Below are 20,142 nucleotides of genomic sequence, written 5' to 3' on the forward strand. Positions count from 1 at the left end.
ACAAACTAGCATTTATATCAAATAAATTTCTTGAAACTTTAAGATAATACACATACTATGTTCCAAGAAACCTTATGAAAGTCTGAATTTGGCTCTACAACCAGTTTAAACTGCAGGTACAGGATGGAATGTTTCTGATTTTTGACATGTTACATTTTTAAAAGAGAAAATCATGATCCACGTAGCTTTTACTGCAAAACTGAGCTCCAGTTCAGAAAGCTGAGTCATCGCTTTGAGGCGAAGCTGCACGGGCGCACGCGTTTAAAAACAAACTGAAAGTGCTGCTGCTGCTGCCAGAGGTAAATAAACTCTCAGCTAAAGTTAGACACTGATTTCTGCGTTCATTTTCATGTTGCAGAGAATATAAATGCAGATTAAACACAGAGCTTCTGCTAGGTTTGAAGATACATTAAAAATCTACAGAAAATAACATTAATTTTTAGGTAAACTTTAAGCTTACCTAAACATGAATAGTGTGACTCTCTTATGGTTGCATTTATCTTTATCCCCTTGAGTAAAGCAGTAGGTTAAAAACTAGTTAGTGTTGTCACTGCAATTTGCAGCAGAGCTTGTGTATGTTTGTTTTCTCTGCATGTTTTTCTTTTTTGTTAATTCATGAATTCAGAGTGTGTGTGTTCGTGGAACCGAACACGCGAGCGTCGGAAGCGTGTGCGTTTACGGTACGTGTGAATATTTGCACGTGAATGTTAGCTACGCTGCGAACGTCCTGCGTGTGCGCGCGCCACGTTGAGCTGCTCTCAGGCGGATGTAAGTCCTTCTCGCTCAAACAGTCCGTTTACAGCTCTGGGGTCGGCGCCCACTCGCTCTGCCACGACCCCAACCATTTGGAGGTCAACGATGCAGTCGGGTCAGCCCCAAAACTGACTGAGCGGGTTTACCATTAACCAACACGCTCCGATGAAACGCAATGAGGGTAAAAAAAATAAAATAGGAAATGGGGGCAACGGTATTTTATTTATTTTGATTAATTAATGGCACCACGTTACATTTATAAAATTAGTTTTACGTACAAAACTTCTTAGTGGAACGTTTGTATTAACGTGTTTCTCGTACGGCAGTAAATCTGATGCACAAGCGACATCCTCAAACAACAACAAATTCGCTTTTCTTGGTCCAAACTGGGTTAATTTCTGCTTCAAAATGCGATCTGATTGGATGGTGGGGAAGCCTGTTACTGTGTTCAAGTTGTGCTAAAAGTAGTTAGCAGCTCAACAAAGCTAAACTAGCATCTCGATGCTAAACATGTTGCAGCAGCACAGACAACACTAACGCTAATGTTAGCTTCATCATTTCTATAGAACCACTTCTTAAGATAAATTACATGAATGAACAGAGGCACTAATTCATTTTATTTGCTGTTTTTGTTGTTTTATTTATCTTGGATAATTAAAATGTCCTCCAGTTCCAGTGTTGAATGTTCATTAGATTTAAAGTTTATTGATCTTTGAAAATGTGTTCTTGCCTTATTATTATTATTATTATTATTATTATTATTATTATACCAATCAGCAGCATATTTTATGAAAATAGTCTCAAATCAACAATATTATTGTTTATCGCGATAACTTCTGGGACAATTTATCATCCAGCAAAACTTCTGGTGTCCAGCTGCTTTCCTGAAGTGTGCTCATCTTTCCCATTTTGAAGAGTGGCTCAGACAATTTATGGATTATTATCTAAAAGTTATTTCAGGGGGTTTTAAGCTAAAAACCTTTACTATGAAATATGATAGAAAGTAACACCAGTGATTTTGTTAAAATTTTTCTTCAATCCAATTAAACGTTGGATTATTAAATTTCTTTTAGTTTCTTATGTTCTCCTAATAAAATATAAACATTTTTGGCGTCTGTTCTTCTGCTCTCTCAGGGTTCGGGCTTCCACGCGTCGCGTAGGCAGAAATACGGCAACGTGTTCAAGACCCACCTGCTCGGCCGACCTCTGATCCGAGTGACGGGGGCCGAAAACGTCCGGAAGGTTCTGATGGGCGAGCACACGCTGGTGACGGTGGACTGGCCGCAGAGCACGTCAACGCTGCTGGGACCCAACTCTCTGGCCAACAGCATCGGAGACATCCACCGCAAGAGGAGGAAGGTCAGGACACGGAAAGAAACACCTTCACGGAAATTTAACTCAACAACGTTGGCAGTAAACGTTGCTCAAAGCTCTTCGTTCACAGATGACAATTCACGTGAATGAATGAAATAGTACGAAGATGTGGTTTACTTGTGAATTGAAGGAGGCGAAACTTAAAATATTAGATGTCTTATAAATAATTTTTACAAAAAGGTGGGAAAATATGTCGACATTGACGCAGAATGTGGCTGTTAAGAAAGACACATTTTCAGATCCGGGTCGAATCACATTATCACAAGTTTTCTACTATTACTGGACAATATGGCTGGAAAACGTATCACAATATGAGCATATTATATCAGTCAATATCGATAATTATCCACTCGTTTCTTTGTGTTTTAAATATTTGAAATACTGCCAAACTGTGACCTTTTCTGTTTTATCCATAGTTTTCAGGAAAAGTAATATTTTTATTTTTAAACAGTTATGAGGCGATGGTGAAAGTTACTCAACAGGTAGACTGTATTCTCATGTCACTATCATGACTATTGAAATTTTATGACTTTATTGTCATTTTACTGCAGCTTCCTTGTAAAAAAAAAAAAAGCAATAATGTGAGAATAGTCTTACGAAAATAAAGTCGAAATAATGCGACGTTATTCTGGCAGTATTATGACTGTATTATCAAAATATTGCAACTTTATTCTCATATTTTTACGACTTTATTCGTGCATTATTTCTCAATTTATTCTTGAAATATTGATTTTATTCATAGTTTTATGATTTCATTATGATATCATAATATCATAATATTAATTTGTACTTGAAATTTTGACTTTGTATTCGTTCTACTTTATTCTGGTAATATTGTGAATTTATTCTCACAGTATTATAAATTAATTAATTTTATTTTGATTTCATTCTCATACTAGTTTTTTTTTTTGCTCTCTTTATTTTGAAAATGATAGAAGTATAAAATCACGTTTCTCGTTATATTATGACTGTATTCTGGTAATACTGCGGTTTTATTTTCATAATATTAGGAATTTATTGTTGAAATATTGACTTTATTCATATTATTTAGACTTTATTCTTGTACGACTTTATTCTCTGATTATTACGACATTATTTTCGAAATATTTAGGTTATTTTTCAGATTTTTGACGTTATTTTTATAATATTGCATTTTTAAACTGAACGGTTCTTTCTTAGCCTGGCCCTCGTCCTACGTCGTCGGATTCAGACGCCTCAGAACGATTCTTGTTGTAAATCTATCCCTCTGTCTGAGCGTTATCTGAGGCGTTCTGGCCGCTGAAGCGTGAGAACGACGCCTCCATCAGGAGACCGTCTTCGATTATCTGTTTTCCGTCGCTGCCGTCCCTTCCTCTCTGCTGTCTGTACGCGGATCATTACCGGTAATCGCCTTTCCTCTCCTGCTCACCTGACGCACAAACTCACAGCGAAGAAGCTCGAAGAAGTGCGTTTTCCTGTAAATCAGTCTCGCATTTTCTCTCATTTTGCGGGGGAGGGAGGGAGAGGCTTCGGTTTCGGTGCCTGGGGACGGCGAGGGGTCGGCTGGGTCTAATCTGAGCTCTGATCCCTTCTCCTCTCCCCGGAGACCCCGGGACTAACCTCATGTAATGACCCCTGATTAGGAAGGCTGCCTCCGACATGGCACAAAGAGGGGCTTTCTGTGTGGGGGCCCGACACACAAACACACGCCGCAATGTGTGCGCACACACCTGAACATCGCCCGGCTCTTAACACAATGAAACGCGCAGAGAAAAAGGATGTGAGGTCAGGAAAGTTGATTTTAGAGATAAGGTCGTGTCTTGTCTTGCTAAGTAAAATGATATGACAGCCAGTTTTCCACACCTGCTTCTTCTACTATGTCTGTAACACCTGGATAACAAGATAAACAGATCCACAGATGAAGAGATAAAATCCCTTTCAGGAAATAACCTTTTGTTTACAACAAAGTTATACTTTCTCTACAGTGATATAATATGAACACAAACTACAAACTTTGTGGGTCTTCGTGTTTTTAGCTCATCTGTTTGTAGGCTGGGATTTTTGTTCTGTTTGGATATTTTTAAACTCACTTTCTTACCTGCAGTAGGCAGCAAAGTCTTTTTATTTTGGGGAATATGAGAGAAATTGTAATCCAGACTGTCCATATCCATAAAAAGTCCTTAAAATGTCTTGAATTCATTAAAAAATTAGAAGTTGGCCTTAAATATGTAAATCACATGTTTCATCTCATGTATTCTACGTAGTTTCCTTTTTTCTCATGAGACTTTACTGTTACACAAAACTTTGAGTCGGTATTTAGCTGCTAATATGCCTCGCAAGAGTAAAGCTAGCTAGCTTATTTATGTCCATCATGGGTAAAGTGCAAATTTATTGCATTTTAACTTTATCGCACTTTAAACATCGTCCATCTTATTTGGCCAAGATGGACGATGTTTATCTTAGCCTTTGGCTAACTGTCTTGCTAACTTATATTGTTTTTTATTTGCGATTTTCTTTTGTATGTTTGTACTCTTAGTTACTTTTAGTACTTGTGTTAACTTATTTGTTAGCTTGGCTTTGAGTGATTTTCAGCTTTGACTTTCAGGAAATGCTCGTTTAACTTTGAGTCTAGTTTCTAGGTTTCAACTAAGTAGCTGTTAGCTGTAGATTTTAGTATTTATTAACTTGAATTTCATGAACTGAAACATAAACTTTGGGTCTGCAAAAATAAAACTAAGTATGAGTAAATGTGGGCTTCGATTTGAGTAGCTATTAGCTGCAATTTGAGTAGCTGTTAGCTCGGCTTTTGATGTCCGTTAGCTTTTTAGTTTGACTTTGAGCAACTGTCAGCTTGCTAGCTAAACTCTATGTATCTGTTTGCTGAACTTTTTATCTGTCAGCTGCATTAAGTTTGTCAACTGAATGTGGTTTGTAGGAGCAAGTCATAAAACCAGAGGGATTTGCCAATATCCTAATGTTAACTACCGATAGCAACATAAGCTAATAACAATGTATTTATCTGACTTTAATCAGTTAAACTCTAAAGGAACATGCTCATAATCGTTCATGTTTTTATTTTAACTGAACACAAATAGTGAGAAGTGGTGAAGAACAGTTAACATGTGTGGCAGCCATATTGGATTGTACTTCTGACCAGGAACTCTGAAAATCAAACTTCTGTTTGTACAAAGAGAACGTCTTATTTGAAAAGCTCTTAGCTCTAGTTTGAGGAATTGTTAGCTTGACTTGCAGTAGATTTCTAGATGAAAATTTCTCACTGATTCTTTCATTACCGTATATTTCAGATAACACACTGACTACTCAGAACTACTCCCTGTATCCCCAACAACAGCATTATTTAAAAATCAATGTCCCATCATTGACCAAGCAGAAAAATGGTTGTAGAAGGAGTGTGTGAGTGCAGTGTGGTGGTTTCCATGTCTTCTGTGTGTCAGTGTGTTGGCAGGTTAGGTTCAGTTTTCTGGATAATAAAACCAAATCAGTCGACTGAAACCGGACAACAGCGACCCAGAGAAAGAGTGAGCAACCGGCTTGGTGCTTGACCTTCTGGACCAAAGCGTGTACGTCTGCCCTCCCTCCGGTTTTCACGCGGAAAAACAATCTTCACACAGCACATTAGCCTTTAGTGGATCACCAGATCCAGCCAGTTTCTATATAACCCAGTATTGAGCTGGGAAACCAAATGTCTCCCAGAGAACCACAGATGGCCGGGTTTCCAGCACTGACCGGCCTGGGCCGAGCATTCAGGAGGAATAAACTGAAGCAAATCTGACACATCAATGTTTCTGTTACACACAGCAATGCAAATGAGTTTGCACTAATCAATATGAAGCCTGATTATCAGAGCTGAACTGAAGGGAAGTTTTGTTGCTAAAAACCTGAACAGGTCAGAAAGAATGAGCGTCTATCATTTCAAATTTTCCCCTCATTTTCCACCAAGACAGGCAACAAACATGACAAACAGCCTTATTTTTATCTAAAACAACTTCTGCCTTGTCTGTTTAATCTTAATATTGAAGCTGTGAAGCAGAAAGATGGTGATTAGATACTACAAACAGCAGAGGGGTGTTGCATCTTTTTCAGGTTTTCTTTATCACCAGTAGAGGGCACTGCCATTTTTAACTGTTCCTGCCCTCTTTTTACGCCTAAATATAACACATCAGGGGTATTTGCACAAATTTACGCTTTAAAATGAGAACATCTCTGAAATATTAGGTGTCATAGCCTCTGAAATAAATTAGAAATTATGCAGCTAAGGAACAAAAGTTTTTACAACACAACACATTGTTGAATTGTTGTACGAAATTAGAGTAAAATAAGAAGTAAAGCAAAAAATGTACATACATTTAAGACATTTATACAGTAATAAATTATATATAAATAGGACAATTTTAAAGATTAATCAGCATTACTGCAGTTTTAAATCCTGGAGTTGGTAGAAATGTCAATTTACTGGGATATAAAGTTAAACTCAACATTTGAAGCATGTTGTCATGTTACTGTCGGATACTTTAAATAACCTTATTAGTATTTTATGATCAAACACCAGCAGTGGCACAAAACAGTGACGTGAAGAAGATGATTTTTGTTTTTTATTTACTCTGATGTCATTGTAAGGATAAGTCTGTGAGGATAAATGTTTAAATCATATCAGAGCTTCTCAGTTTGCCTACTGTCTGGACTTTGACTGGGCCATTTTAACACATAAACTGGACCTTGATCCAAACCATTTCATTGTAACTTTGGTTGGACGTTCAGACCAGGTTCCGGTCCAAAGTAACATGAGGCCTTAAGCAGAACATGATGTTTTCTCAAGAGTTACCAGTTCTACAACTTTTTTCTTTAAAGCACATACTCACCAAACAACGACGCTAAGAAAATAAAAAAAATAAACTTGTGACAATAAAGTCCTAATACTACAAGACTAAAGTTGTATGTGAATAAAGTCATAGTTTTTATTCTCGTACTAATTTATTCTCAAAATATTATGACTTTATTCTTATGTTGAGACTTTATTTTTGCAATATTACAACTTTATTCTCATAATATTACGATTTTATTCTCGTAATTACATTTTTTCCTAATATTTTGTCGTACCAAACCGATTTAACCACGTTGGGAGCCGGTACCTGAAGATTTCAGGAACTTGCCCTCCTCTGACGTGGAGCAAGAGAGGAAAGAGAGCGAAGGAGTATTTTTGAAAAAGAGGATGGATGGAAGGGGCAGGCAGTGACGGGAAGAGGAGGGAGCAGCGAGGGCAGAGAAAAGAATAAAGGAGTCTTTACATGTCTGTGGAACCAGCAGCTCGCAGCACTTTCACATAATTTAAGACATATGGACGTTATTAGGACAACTGTGTGTGTGAGTGTGTGTTTTTGTCTTTGCGCTGCAGGCTGCAGAGGACAGTCACGTTTTTGTGGTGCAGGAGAATGACTGTTGTAGAGAACAATCCCCCTTCAGCTTCCACACACACACACACGCCCACGCACACACACCCACACACACACACACACACACCGCCTCGTCCCGACTGGAACCAGAATGACGCTGCATAAAAACAGAGTTTGATTGGCAGCCAGGATCCACAGAGAGATGCTGTGTGTGTGTGTGTGTGTGTTTGGATGACCTGTAGTTACCTTTCAGGGAGCAACACACTGACGGACTGACTCGGTCCTACGGTAGCTCAGCCCTGCTGCTCCGGGTCTATTTATGTCAGAATGTGTGTGAACAGCCAAAGGGTTCAGTCAGATGGAGCAATTATAAACAATTCAGCGCAGACGGGTTAAATAGGTTAATTCACAGCCTTACATAACCGGGACGTGCGATATGAAAAGGTTCTTCAGGGTTTATGCTGTTATTTAGAAGATTTTCTTTGGTTGATTTTTTTTAACACTGTTTAATCCAGTTCGATTGGGGAGGTGTGAATGAACTGTTGTGAACCAAAAAGCGAACTCTGGTCCACCTGAAAGCTACGTCTTGGTTCGGTTGGAATGAACTCTGCTGCGTTTTGAATGCTTATGTGGACTGGAGATCGCTCCAAAAGCAGGAAATGAGCAGGGAACTCTGGGTAAATACAACAAAAATAAACGTGTGAGTCTAACGCTGGCAGGAGAAATGGCTCATGGTCTTTTACCGAAGACAAAAGAAAAAAAACTGTTAAAATCTGATGCTGATCCATTTTTGTCTGTGTTTCATGAAGAAGGAAGTTGAGCTTCAGAGGTTTTGTGTTGTTTCCTTCAGTGGGTCTTGGTGTAGCGCCACCACAGGCGAGGAGGGGAACAGGTTTTTCTAAGGGTTTGGTTCATTTGTTGAGGTGAACCACATCAGCTGAAAATGAAACAAATATTTCAGTTTTGGTCCCCAATCAAACCGAGTCTAGGGGTCCATCACATTCAGAGCCAACAGCAGCGACGGACGACAAAGTTGCTTCTTTTGACTCACTTCAGGTTAATTTTTGCTTAAAAATGATCTGATTAGATGCTGGAAAAGAGTATTATGTTCAAATTATGCTAAACGGATTTAGCCGAAGCTAAACCAGCATTTTAATGCTAAACATGTTGCAGCAGCGTAGACGTCCCCAACACTAATGTCAGCGTCCGTATTTCTAAAGCGTGTGTGTTTTGCCATTAGCATTATATTACATAAAAATGGTCTTAAAACAACAATATTATCGTTTAAAGCCATAACTTCTGGAGTTAGCAAACTTTGCTGTTTTGACAGACCAAATTCTTTGTGATGATGTTTCTTCTTTACCAGATCTTAGGATTGGACAATATGGCTGAAAAACTTATTATGATGTAAACATTTCATATTATTTAGATAGATAATTGATTTGTTTTTTTTTGCTGTAATTGTTTTAATTATATGATATATTGCCAAAATGGTGTCCTGACCTTTCCTCTTTTATCCATAGATTTCTCTCCACACCCTTGTTTTTTATTTTTTAGCAGTTATGAGGCGAAACCTTAAACTGCTGCTGTGCCAGTTACTCTGCAAGTTGTTGCTAGGTAACCAAAGAGTGAGTGAGTTGCGTCACTATCATAATATATTTCCCTTGTAAAATAATAAAACTGCTAACCACAGAGGTATGGAGACGATCACTACTTATGATGTAATCTCCAACATATAAAGAAAACCTTTAATTCACGAGGAAAAGAAACCGGTGTGTGACTTTTGAGTGAACCCGATGACGGGCCACCAGTCATTACACAGAAGCTTGTTCAGATGTTCCAGCCTCGTTCCATCGAGCAGAAAATGCAAACCATGTGCGTTTTGCTCAAGGATGTGCCGCGTCGCGATTCCCGATTCACTCCAACCTTGTCGTGGAAAAGGATTTCCCAACAAGCAGCTCCTTTATGTTCTGTTCTCCAACAGCTCTGACTGTCAGATGCATGAAAATATTATTTATTTAGATAAAGATACGTTTTAGAGACGGTTTAAAAATAGTTATAAAGGCCTCTTTCTTATTTTTCTACTTCTAAATCACAGCCAGGACAGTTTTAAGGGGCAGTTTTGGAGGTCAGATCTGATGGAATGTTATTTGTTCAAACAGCGCTGACGACTGGTGATTGATTCGTCCAGAAAAACGCTTGAAGCGGGCTTTACGTGGGCCCCCCTCCTCGCTTTTTCCTCTTCAGCCTGTCACTAAACGCTTTGCTGACTGCAGAGGAAAAACCTCTAAAAGTTTCTCTAAAGAAAAGTAGTAACTCTCTCTCCCTTCATCCACAGCTGAACTTTCTACTAAATTTCACATTAATTGCGCGTGTTATTCTCTGACTGGCGACTGGAGGCAGCTGCTTTGTGTAGTTTTAAGTCCAATTTAATTGAAGTGGTCTTTGATTTTCTGTCTGCAGGTGTTCGCCAAAGTGTTCAGCCATGAAGCGTTGGAGTCCTACCTCCCAAAAATCCAGCAGGTCATCCAAGAGAGCCTCCGAGTGTGGAGCTCCAACCCCGAGCCCATCAACGTCTACAGGTGCGCCGGCAGTCCAGGACGGTTACACCGAGTTCATTCACAGCCGTTCTGTTTAGTTCCAGTTACAACTAGTTTGTTTCGTTTGGGGAGGTGTGATCAAACTCTGATGCAAACCAAAAAAGCGAAGTCTGGTGCGGTTTGAATGCATATGTGAACGCAAAGCGCTCTAAAAACAGGAAGTGGATTATAGAGCAGGGCATTCTGGGTAAATGCAAACCAAAACAAATGCTAAAGAAATGGTTTGTTGTCTTTTACCAAAGAGAAAAGAGAAATCCTGCAACTGCTAATATCTGACGCCTCTATTTTTGTTTACATTTTGTAAAAATAGAAAGTTGCGCTAATGAAGAGAGAATTATATGTGGAAGAATATGCTATTTTTCTCCTTTAGCTTTTCTGATTTGTAACTGAAGATATCTCAGGCTGTGTTTCACGTGTTTGGACGTAACCGTGTGGTTCCTCAGGGAGAGCCAGAGGCTGTCGTTCACCATGGCGGTCAGGGTGCTGCTGGGATTCAGGGTGTCGGAGGAGGAAATGAGGCACCAGTTCTCCACCTTTCAGGACTTCGTCAACAACCTCTTCAGCCTCCCAATCGACCTGCCGTTCAGCGGCTACAGGAAGGTAAGACGGTTCCTACAGATTTCAATATTAGCTGGAATTTATCGTGATAAATCAAAAAATCTTATGATGAGAAATGTATCATGATAAACAATATGATAATTAGCCATACCTGCTCTATCTGTGTTTCCATTGACCATAAAATTGGACAAATTGAAATTCCAAAAATAAATTCACTTAATGGAAACATGGCAATTTCGAAAAAAACTCACGTTTCTGATTTTTTCAGCCATATCAAAATAGATGTACTGTGTTAAACACTTGATCAACAGCAAGTTGACGTTGAGTTGGTGAAAATGACAGAAAGTGGTAGGAGGATAATGATTTGTTTTTGTTCCATCACACAGTTCATAAAAAGTTGTGTGTCATTCAAACGTGTTGAATCCAGAATCGCTCGTCTGTAAAATCGCCAACAATTTCCCCAAAATGCTGCCTACGTTGCCGCTAGCTACAGCTAGCAGATTACTAAATTATGAATAAATCTCATGTAACTGTTTACATCCATCCCTGCCAGAAGTCTTAATACCTTATTGCTTGATTTTATTTTCATTTCTTTCCCAATGGAAACACAGCTACTGTGAAGTTCAGTTTGTTGACATTAGCAGAACATAGACAAAGATTTGCCTACATTTGCAATGGAAACAGCTTCTGAATGTATTTCACGTGTCTTCATGTGTTTCTTCTGCAGGGAATCCGAGCGCGAGACACGCTTCAGAAAAGCATAGAGAAAGCCATCAGAGAAAAGCCTCTGTGTTCCCAGGGGAAGGATTACAGCGACGCGCTGGACGTCCTGATGGAGAGCGCCAAGGAGAACGGCGCAGAGCTCAGCATGCAGGAGCTCAAGGTACGAAACGCCCCGGACTCGGCCCAGAACCCAGGGAAACGTTCGTCCTGCTAGCAGAATTTGGCTAACACATTTAAACCACCTATTGAAAAAAAGATATATTATTTTAACAATATGGAACAATAATAAGGGATTTTTTAATTGTGTAATTTCAAAAAAGAAGCACATTTTGCACATATTTCTCCATTCGTTTATGATTATGACCATTTTTTTGCCTAGTTTTTATGGTAAAACTTTGTTTTTTAGTTACATGAATAAAATAATATGAGAATAAAGTCATAACATTAGCAGAAAAAAAGTCAAAATTACTAGAAGAAAAGTTGTTTTATTGAGAGCAAAGGTTCAATATTTGTAACGTTCTGATGCAACCAGCTTATTTCTCTTATTGTTACGTCTATTCTGGTATTTTTACAACTTATCTGTCATATTACAACTATTCTTGTAGTTCTACAGTTTTATCCAGGTAATATAGTATTTCTGCATTATTTTGACTTTATTGCCATACAACTTTACTCTGGTATTATCACAACATTTTTCAGATATCACGACTATTTTCGCAATGCTACGACTTTATTCTGGTAATATAATGACTTTATTCTGGTAATATAATGACTTTATTCTGGTAATATAATGACTTTATTCTGGTAATATAATGACTTTATTCTTTTATTATTGCGACTGTTCTCGTAATATTACAACTACTCTGATAAAATAACATAATGTATTATTCGGACTTTTTTCTTACAACTTTTTTCTTGTATTATTATGACTTCTTCCTACTTTATTCTGATATTACAACTATTTTGGTAATATTACAACTTTATCCTGGTATTATTGTCACTTTTTTCTCATATTATTATGACTGTTCTCATAATATTGCTACTACTCTGGTAATAAAATGATTTCTTGTATTACTTAGACTTTTTCCTCCGGTAATATAATGAGTATTCTCATAATTTAAACAAATATCTATATATCTTAGCCTGGCCCTAATATTCCTAAAATACAGCAGCTTGCTACACCTAGAAATTACAGCATTATTAACAGATTTTGTCTCTTTCGATATCACTTTCACTTTCTTTCCTTATTTTGAAAGTGTAGTTTGGCTAAATATCCTGCTATAAGCATCAAGTCATCACCGACTCAAATGTTTGACTCCACCCTCAAATTGAGCTAAAGCCAGACACACAGGAAGTCACTAAAACCCGTAGAAAGGAATGAATAAAATTAGGAATTGCAAGAATGAGCTGCATTAAATCTTGAAATACGGAGCTGATGTCAACAGGTGGTAAAGAAACATGGTGAAGGATCGGCACAGCCTCTATGTACCTATTTGAGGAATTCTGTGGAGGCTTTTTTCTCTCTCTGCTTCACTGTTTGTGGTTTCTGGGTGAAGTCCAGAACCAAAAATAAGTCAACACTGCCCCCGCTAGGGGTCTGAATGAGGCTTCCTGTACGTACACACTCAACTGTGCTCAAGACGTGAGCTGGGGAGGCCCCGGCGCTCCCCTTCGCTGCTGTGACGCATTTAAAACACACGTGCTGCGCAAAGCGCAGACACAGGTGATGGCAGAGGAGAGAGGTTTACAATGTGAGGCACACGGCCCGGTCTGTGTTATTTATTGCAGAACCAGCGTGGCACATTCCTTATTATTGGAAAACATCTTACTTTCTTTCAAATGTGCTACTTTTCAGGAATCAAAAACATTTCCATTAACTGGTCAGGGTTTTTTTTCTGGAGAGGAGGGCAACTTTGCCAACAATAAGAAAGTGAAGGTATGCAACAGAGGATTTGTCACCAAAGCAAGTTTCCTTACTTGGTCTGGATTTTTACCAACTGCATTTTCAAAATAATAAATCAAAGCAAAACTAAAAATCCAAGGAGAGAAAACTTCTTTTCCTTAATCATAAATTGTCCAGCAAAGCTAAAAGATTTTGTTGCTAGAGCAAGGTAGTTAGTGTCCAACATGTGGAGCCTTATGGAAGTGTAAGGGAGCATTCACACCAGCCATGTTTAGTCCGCTTTAATCTAGGTTTTGTCGAGAAAGTCCGGTTTGTTTAAATACCTAATCAAACTTTGGTTCACCTACAAACCAAGGTCTATGTTCGGTTGAAGTGAATTCTGGTGCAGTTCGAATTCATATGTGAACACCAAGCGAACCGGAGAGCGTTCCAGAAGCAGGAGTCCAACTATAGCACTGGGCATTCTGGGTAAATAAAACCAAACAAACATGCTAGTGGGAGAAATAGTGTGTTTTTTATTTTACACCAAAGACAAAAAGAAAATCCTACAACCGCTAACATTTGACTCCTCTCCACTATTTCCTGAAGAAGGAAGTTGCGTTCAGCGTCTAACGCTAGCCCTTCACAGGTTTTTGTGTTGTTTCTGTCAATAGTTTTTAGTGCAGCGCCACCACAGGCGAGGAGGGGAACCTGTTTTATAAAGGATTTGGTTCATTTGACTCAGTGCCGTGTGAAAGAGAACCGCAGCAGCTGAAAATTTAACAATTTTGGTCCACAATCAAACCGGGTCTTGTGGACTGTCAGGTGTGAAAACGCCTTAAGAGTTCACCAGAGATTTTTTACATTCAATATTTAAACTCTTTAAAAATGCTGTTTTAAACAATCACAGTTCTCTTATCGTTAAGACGACTGCAAGCTGAAATAAAAGCTGCAGCAACTTCTCTCACACTTCCATAGGAGTCAACCATTGAGCTGATCTTCGCCGCCTTCGCCACCACCGCCAGTGCTAGCACCTCCCTGATCATGGCGCTCCTCCGCCACCCTCAGGTTCTGGAGCGCCTCAGGGAGGAGCTGAGAGGCAGAGGCCTCCTCCACAACGGCTGCCTCTGTCCTGAACAAGAGCTGAGGCTGGACACCATCATCAGCCTCAAGTACCTGGACTGTGTCATCAAGGAGGTGCTGAGGCTGTACACGCCGGTCTCCGGGGCCTACCGAACAGCAATGCAGACCTTCGAACTAGATGTAAGTCTTTATGTGCAATTCTGTTCATGTTATTATTAGTGGAGTACCTCAAGGCACTGCGTTAGGCCGTATTCCCTTCAGGTTCTTAGGGGTCAATTAAAAAATAAATCGTATTACCTTTAAATGTTTTTCTGGTGACTTTTAGATATGTCTTTCCCGTTATCACCAAGATAACCTAGCTGTAAATCAGAGTCTTACTGTAACAATAAACAAGAAGATAGTTGTGTTGTGGGTTCATCCTGCTCCTATCAGGCTTTGTTACGGAACAGTCGACCGGAAATTACTAAACAATTACCAAAAATTAATAATCTGGCTGTACGTAGCACCCAGGATACGTCATCTACACAAGAGGCATTGGTGCATAATATGGTGACATCTTATCAGAATTTATAAATTAAACAGCCGACAGTAATTTTATGTCTTGTTTCTACATCTTAAATAAATGTTTCTCAAATTAAGTCTTCATTTTTTGCATGGGCACAAAGCTGGAGGGGGAAAAGACAATTCTTTTAGAACAACTCCATTATCAAAATGAAACCTGGAGATGTAGGTATCATTAATGTAGTGCCGTGCGCCAGCAGAACAACCATTGAAAACAGCTCATAACCGCTCACATTCTGTTTTTCTCAAGCTCTGTGTCGGCTGCGCTACACACAGACTCGTTGCCATAGCAACTGACTGACAAAAGCTCCACTAGTGTATCAGGATTCAACACCAAGAAACACGCAGACATTTTGCGCATAAAGAACAGAACATTCAGTCCGTCTCAGTTGCATGTTTTCAGGCTTGATGTTTGTTTAATAAGTGGTCATTTGAACACGGCGGCAGATAATTAGCTAATTTAAACATCTTCTACTGAGTTGATGTGGGGGTCGTCTTTTTTATTTTTAACTGGACCAAAACACATCAAATTCTGCAGCACATCTACTTGTTAAATTGTCAAAGTCAAGCTAGCATAACTTACCAAGTTCCCTCTTCTTTGCTATTGCTTTTAAATTTCTATTAAATTGTTGTTGTTGGATATTTCTATTAAAGCTTTTTCCTGACCTTGTTATCTAGTTGTCATAGTGTTGACGATTAGTAGAAAAGCACTGCATACATTTTTCTTTTATATATCATGGTGTACATTTAATATTTAGCGAGTTATGTTAATAACTTGACAGCTAAAACCAGTGGCAGTCATTATTGGCGAGAAGTTTTTTCCCCTCCAACAGGAAGCTTGGGGCCAGAATCTGACGACACGTTGCCACAAGTTTATAGTCACAACTAATCATGACTACTTTTCATAGTTAGCTTAGAAATTATTTCCAAAAATTGTAGAAGAGTCTGCTTTAATTTTTAGGACCAATTGCATCAGATAAATCTTACAAATCGTCTTATTCTCTGGTATTTTTCTCTACAGGGAGTTCAGATTCCCAAAGGCTGGAGCGTGATGTACAGCATTCGGGACACTCACGACACAGCTGCCGTCTTCAAAGACGTAGAAGCCTTCGACCCCGACCGCTTCAGTCAGGAGCGGAGCGAAGACAAGGAGGGCCGCTTCCACTACCTGCCGTTCGGCGGCGGCGTTCGCTCCTGTCTGGGAAAGCAACTCGCCACGCTTTTCCTCCGCATCCTAGCCATCGAGCTGGCCAGCACCAGCCGCTTTGAACTGGCCACTCGCCAGTTCCCGCGTGTCGTCACGGTCCCCGTGGTTCACCCCGTCGACGGGCTAAAGGTCAAGTTCTACGGCCTGGACTCCAATCAGAACGAGATCTTGGCGAAGTCAGACGAGCTGCTGGGAGCGACGGTGTAGTAAGGGCGGCTGCTCATGAGGGTTGGGTGGAGAAGTTCAGAGATTTAAGTCTTTAGGGAGAAGATTGATGGAAGGAAACAATAATTTCAGAAAGATTTTTCCTTCTTCACCTTTGTTCTGCCAGATTGGAGCGTTCTTTCAGACTCTTCTAACAAGTGGTTATCAGGACTCTTCTTTAAGAAAGGAGGAAACTGCCAAAAACTTTTTAAATATGCTCTATTCTGTGTATTTTCTGAAGAAGTATACTTAGAAAATATGTACAAAAAGCTATCTAATATAATTTGAATGGGAGTGGTGCACAACAGACTTTTGGTGAAATGAAGAGTTGAGATGAGAACAGTAAGGGTGTTTTAGAGAGAGGCGAGAGATAAAACAGGGTATAGAGAGAAGGAATATAATTTTCAACCATTTTGCTTGTGTTTAAATTCAATAAATCATTTTCAGTTGACTTGCAGGGTAAAAGAGATGGATTATATGGAAACAGAGTTTTTCTTATTGGCAAATATTTAACCTTGCACCCATGTGCTAAAATGTGTAATATCTGATACAGGGATGAATATTTAAAAAATTTAATAAAAATAAAAAAATCAAGGACAAAATTGCTTTTATTGAATGGATATGTTAAGCATACAATACATTTTAAAATAGAAACAACTTAGTTTTTTTAGAATTACCTTAAAAAAAAAAGTAACTTGTTCTTTAAAAGCAAACAGGAAGGTCTAAAGAATAACCAGATATTCTAATAACAGCTTGATTTAAAAACTGGTTTGTTTTATTTATATCCTGTTTGTTTTGCCATTTTTTGATCATCAAATCTATTGTTAGGTTTATGAAAAGCTTTCTTCATTAATCTTAATAACAAAATCTTCTTTATTGGAAATACAATTGTTAAGCTTTAGGAACCTGGATAGGGTTAATGAACCAAACCTACTTAGTTTGGCTTCAGAACTAATTCTGCTTGGTTAGGAAACCCAGTTTTTCATACTTGATTAGGTTTAGGAACCAGATCTACATGATAAGATTCGGGAAACAAACCAACTTCCTTATGTTGAAACAGAAACTTGGTTAAGGACCAATCCTACTTGACTGGTTTAGGGACTACACTGACTTGATTACGTTTAGAAACCATTCCCACTTTAAGGTTTAAGAACCCACCTTACTTGATTGTGTTTAGGAACCAATTCTACTTGATCGGATTTTGGAAAGAAATCCTTCTTTGTTGTCAATCCTACTTGGTTGTTTTTAGAAACCAACCCTACTTGATTGGGTTTAGGAACCAGACCTTCTTGGTCATATTTAGGAAGCAAACCTACTTGGTTGGATTGGTTTATGTACCAGTCCTACTTGGTACCCAATTCTGTTTGGTTGTGTTTAGAGAGTAGTCCTACTTCATTGGGTTTGGAACTAGTCTTTCTTGGCCAGGTTTAGAAACCAACCCTACTTGATTGAATTTAGGAAGAAATTATACTTCATTGGGTTTAGGAAACAATTATACTCAATAGGATTTTTGGAAAGAAATCCTTCTTTGTTGTCAGTCCCACTTGGTCGCGTTGAAAAAACCAAGCCTACTTGGTTAGCTTTAGGGACCAAACTGACTTGGTCATGTTTAGCTGAACAAATTAGAATTAGCTTTAGGAGTTGAGCTTAAATGTTGACCAAACTTACTGTATTTACATATCCAATTTACTCAGTAAGTTTCCAAACCTTTCTGGTCAAAAAAGGTTTGAACCAAATTTACCTGAAATTATTCCCAAAAAGATTCTGCTTACCATCAATGACACAACTAACACCAAAATCTACGGCTGTTATGGTATTAAAAACCAGTAAAAACAAAAAACAAAACTTTTTCTGAAAAACAAAACAAAACAACAAAACACAGGTTGAGTATTCCCAACAATAAAAAATACAGACTTGAACGCTTCCTAAATTTTGCTTAACCTAGTGATGCTGACGTTAAACTCAGGTGTAAAGAAGACAATGTAAAACTTAGATTATCTGCTTGTTGATATTTTTCTGACTGCAAAATAAAATCTCTTACTAATAGCTTTAATTTTTTAGGTGAAACAACTACCTGGCAAATTAAGATTTTATTTTTTAGCTAATGTATTCCTCTATCTTATCTTTTACAGTTCAGAAGGCACAACTTTCAGTTTTTCTAGTTATTAAATTAACAAAGCTACCAACATTATGAGATTAAAACGTCATGGATAATGAACGTATTTGATAGTATGCTTGTTCTCATAAAGCAGTGCACCTTCTTAGGCTGGAACCGGGTTAAACGATCAGGGGATGTGGTGAAAGTATATAGGAAGAGACCTACATACATGCTGCTTAAGTGCTGCCTTATCTTTGTCTTTTTTTTTTGTGCACTTCTTTTATTGTTCCACCATCATGGAGGCCAACGGCGTTTACTCTCTCGTTGCTCCTCCGTTCAACAATAAGACTGCAAAGCAAATTCAGTCCCAGAAGGCTTGAGGTGATTGCACAATCAGAACTTTGGGAATTTGCGCGTTCGGTTACCCCATAGATTTTGGGGGGGCGGAGCTTCTGCAGCGGAGATCTGGAACTTGCTACAATTCCGGATTTTCGACATTCTAAAGCGTCTGAGAAATGGACCAATGGGGTATCGGACAGGGGGCGGGGCTTCCTCCATGGAGTTCTGGATCTCGCTAGCGGAACTTTCAGACATTCCGGAGAGTTCTAAAGAGAAAAGGACCAATGAGATATCAGGCAGGGGGCGGGGCTTACGCGTACAAGGACTCTGCCTGTGCCACGCCCGTTTCATTTCTCCCAACCACACCACTGATTTTTTTATTTTTTTTATTTTTCACAACAGAGAAATATAAAAACTGAAAAGGTTTGTTTTGCTGCTTTTTCTTGTATACGTTTTCAAGTTGAAAGTTATAGATTGCAATAGTTTGTACTGAGTGAGATTTGTGTTATGTCAATTCTTTTTAAAAAAAATAAAAAATTTTAAAGCATAAGGAGCATTAATAGGGTTATTAATAGGTGTGTATTAATTTGTACATTATTCTTTATCAGACTATGGGGAAATAGCTATTTACATCAACTAATAACCTATTATTAATGTTATTGTATGAATAATATTGTTGGTATAAGATATTTGAAATGCTATTTTTTATTCTATTGCAGATTTAGTTTTTAGCCTACATGAATGTCTTTGGTAAATATTGGATGTATTTAGAATGTTATGAATTTCAGTTTATATTGTAAACAGTGTTTAAAATGTTGATATTGTTGATTTGATTACTGTAATAATTATTATTTTTGTTATCCAGACTTATTATCACTGCATTTTATTTTACATTAATTATGGAAACAGAAAGCACTTGCCAGATATGTTTATTTTTTAAGTGCCATGCGACTACAGTTCAATCTTCCTCTCAACCTGTTGGTTTCTGAGTCTGTCTTATGTCCTTCTGTACATAATTTGCAATTCTTTTTACAGGAAGAAATGTTCATTTAGTTTAATTATGAATGTCTCGTAATAGTTTTTCCATTTTCTTTTTTTGTTACCAAGACTGCTATGTGTACTCCTGTAATAAACCACAAAGAAAAAATATCTGACTGGTGAGATGTTTCTTATTTTGGTTTTTATTGTGTATTCACCAATTAGTGCAACAAAATTAATATTGCAGACTGACAAGTATTGATCTACAAATTACTCAATTAGTGAAGCAAAGACAACAAACATAAAGGCGACAACAAAGGCGTGTAAAAAAAGAAAAAAATATGTATATACATAATTAGTGTCACAACAAAATGTTATGTTTCAACACACAG

At 38.3% G+C, this 20,142-nt stretch overlaps 1 protein-coding gene across 1 annotated transcript in view; it reads left to right on the forward strand.

The window, feature by feature from the left end:
• cyp26b1 (cytochrome P450, family 26, subfamily b, polypeptide 1) overlaps window positions 1-19,921 on the forward strand; it is a 38,469-nt gene extending 18,548 nt beyond the window's left edge. Inside the window, exons 2-7 of the mRNA XM_032582603.1 lie at window positions 1,888-2,112; window positions 9,981-10,099; window positions 10,561-10,717; window positions 11,403-11,558; window positions 14,259-14,543; window positions 15,946-19,921. Of these exons, the coding sequence (XP_032438494.1) occupies window positions 1,888-2,112; window positions 9,981-10,099; window positions 10,561-10,717; window positions 11,403-11,558; window positions 14,259-14,543; window positions 15,946-16,338 (1,335 nt within the window). The 3' untranslated portion in view covers window positions 16,339-19,921. The remainder of the gene's footprint in view (window positions 1-1,887; window positions 2,113-9,980; window positions 10,100-10,560; window positions 10,718-11,402; window positions 11,559-14,258; window positions 14,544-15,945) is intronic.
• The last annotated feature ends 221 nt before the right edge of the window (window positions 19,922-20,142 follow it).

This window comes from Xiphophorus hellerii, chromosome 14 (genome assembly GCF_003331165.1).
Source record: "Xiphophorus hellerii strain 12219 chromosome 14, Xiphophorus_hellerii-4.1, whole genome shotgun sequence".
In the NCBI taxonomy this organism is placed as follows: Eukaryota; Metazoa; Chordata; class Actinopteri; order Cyprinodontiformes; family Poeciliidae; genus Xiphophorus; species Xiphophorus hellerii.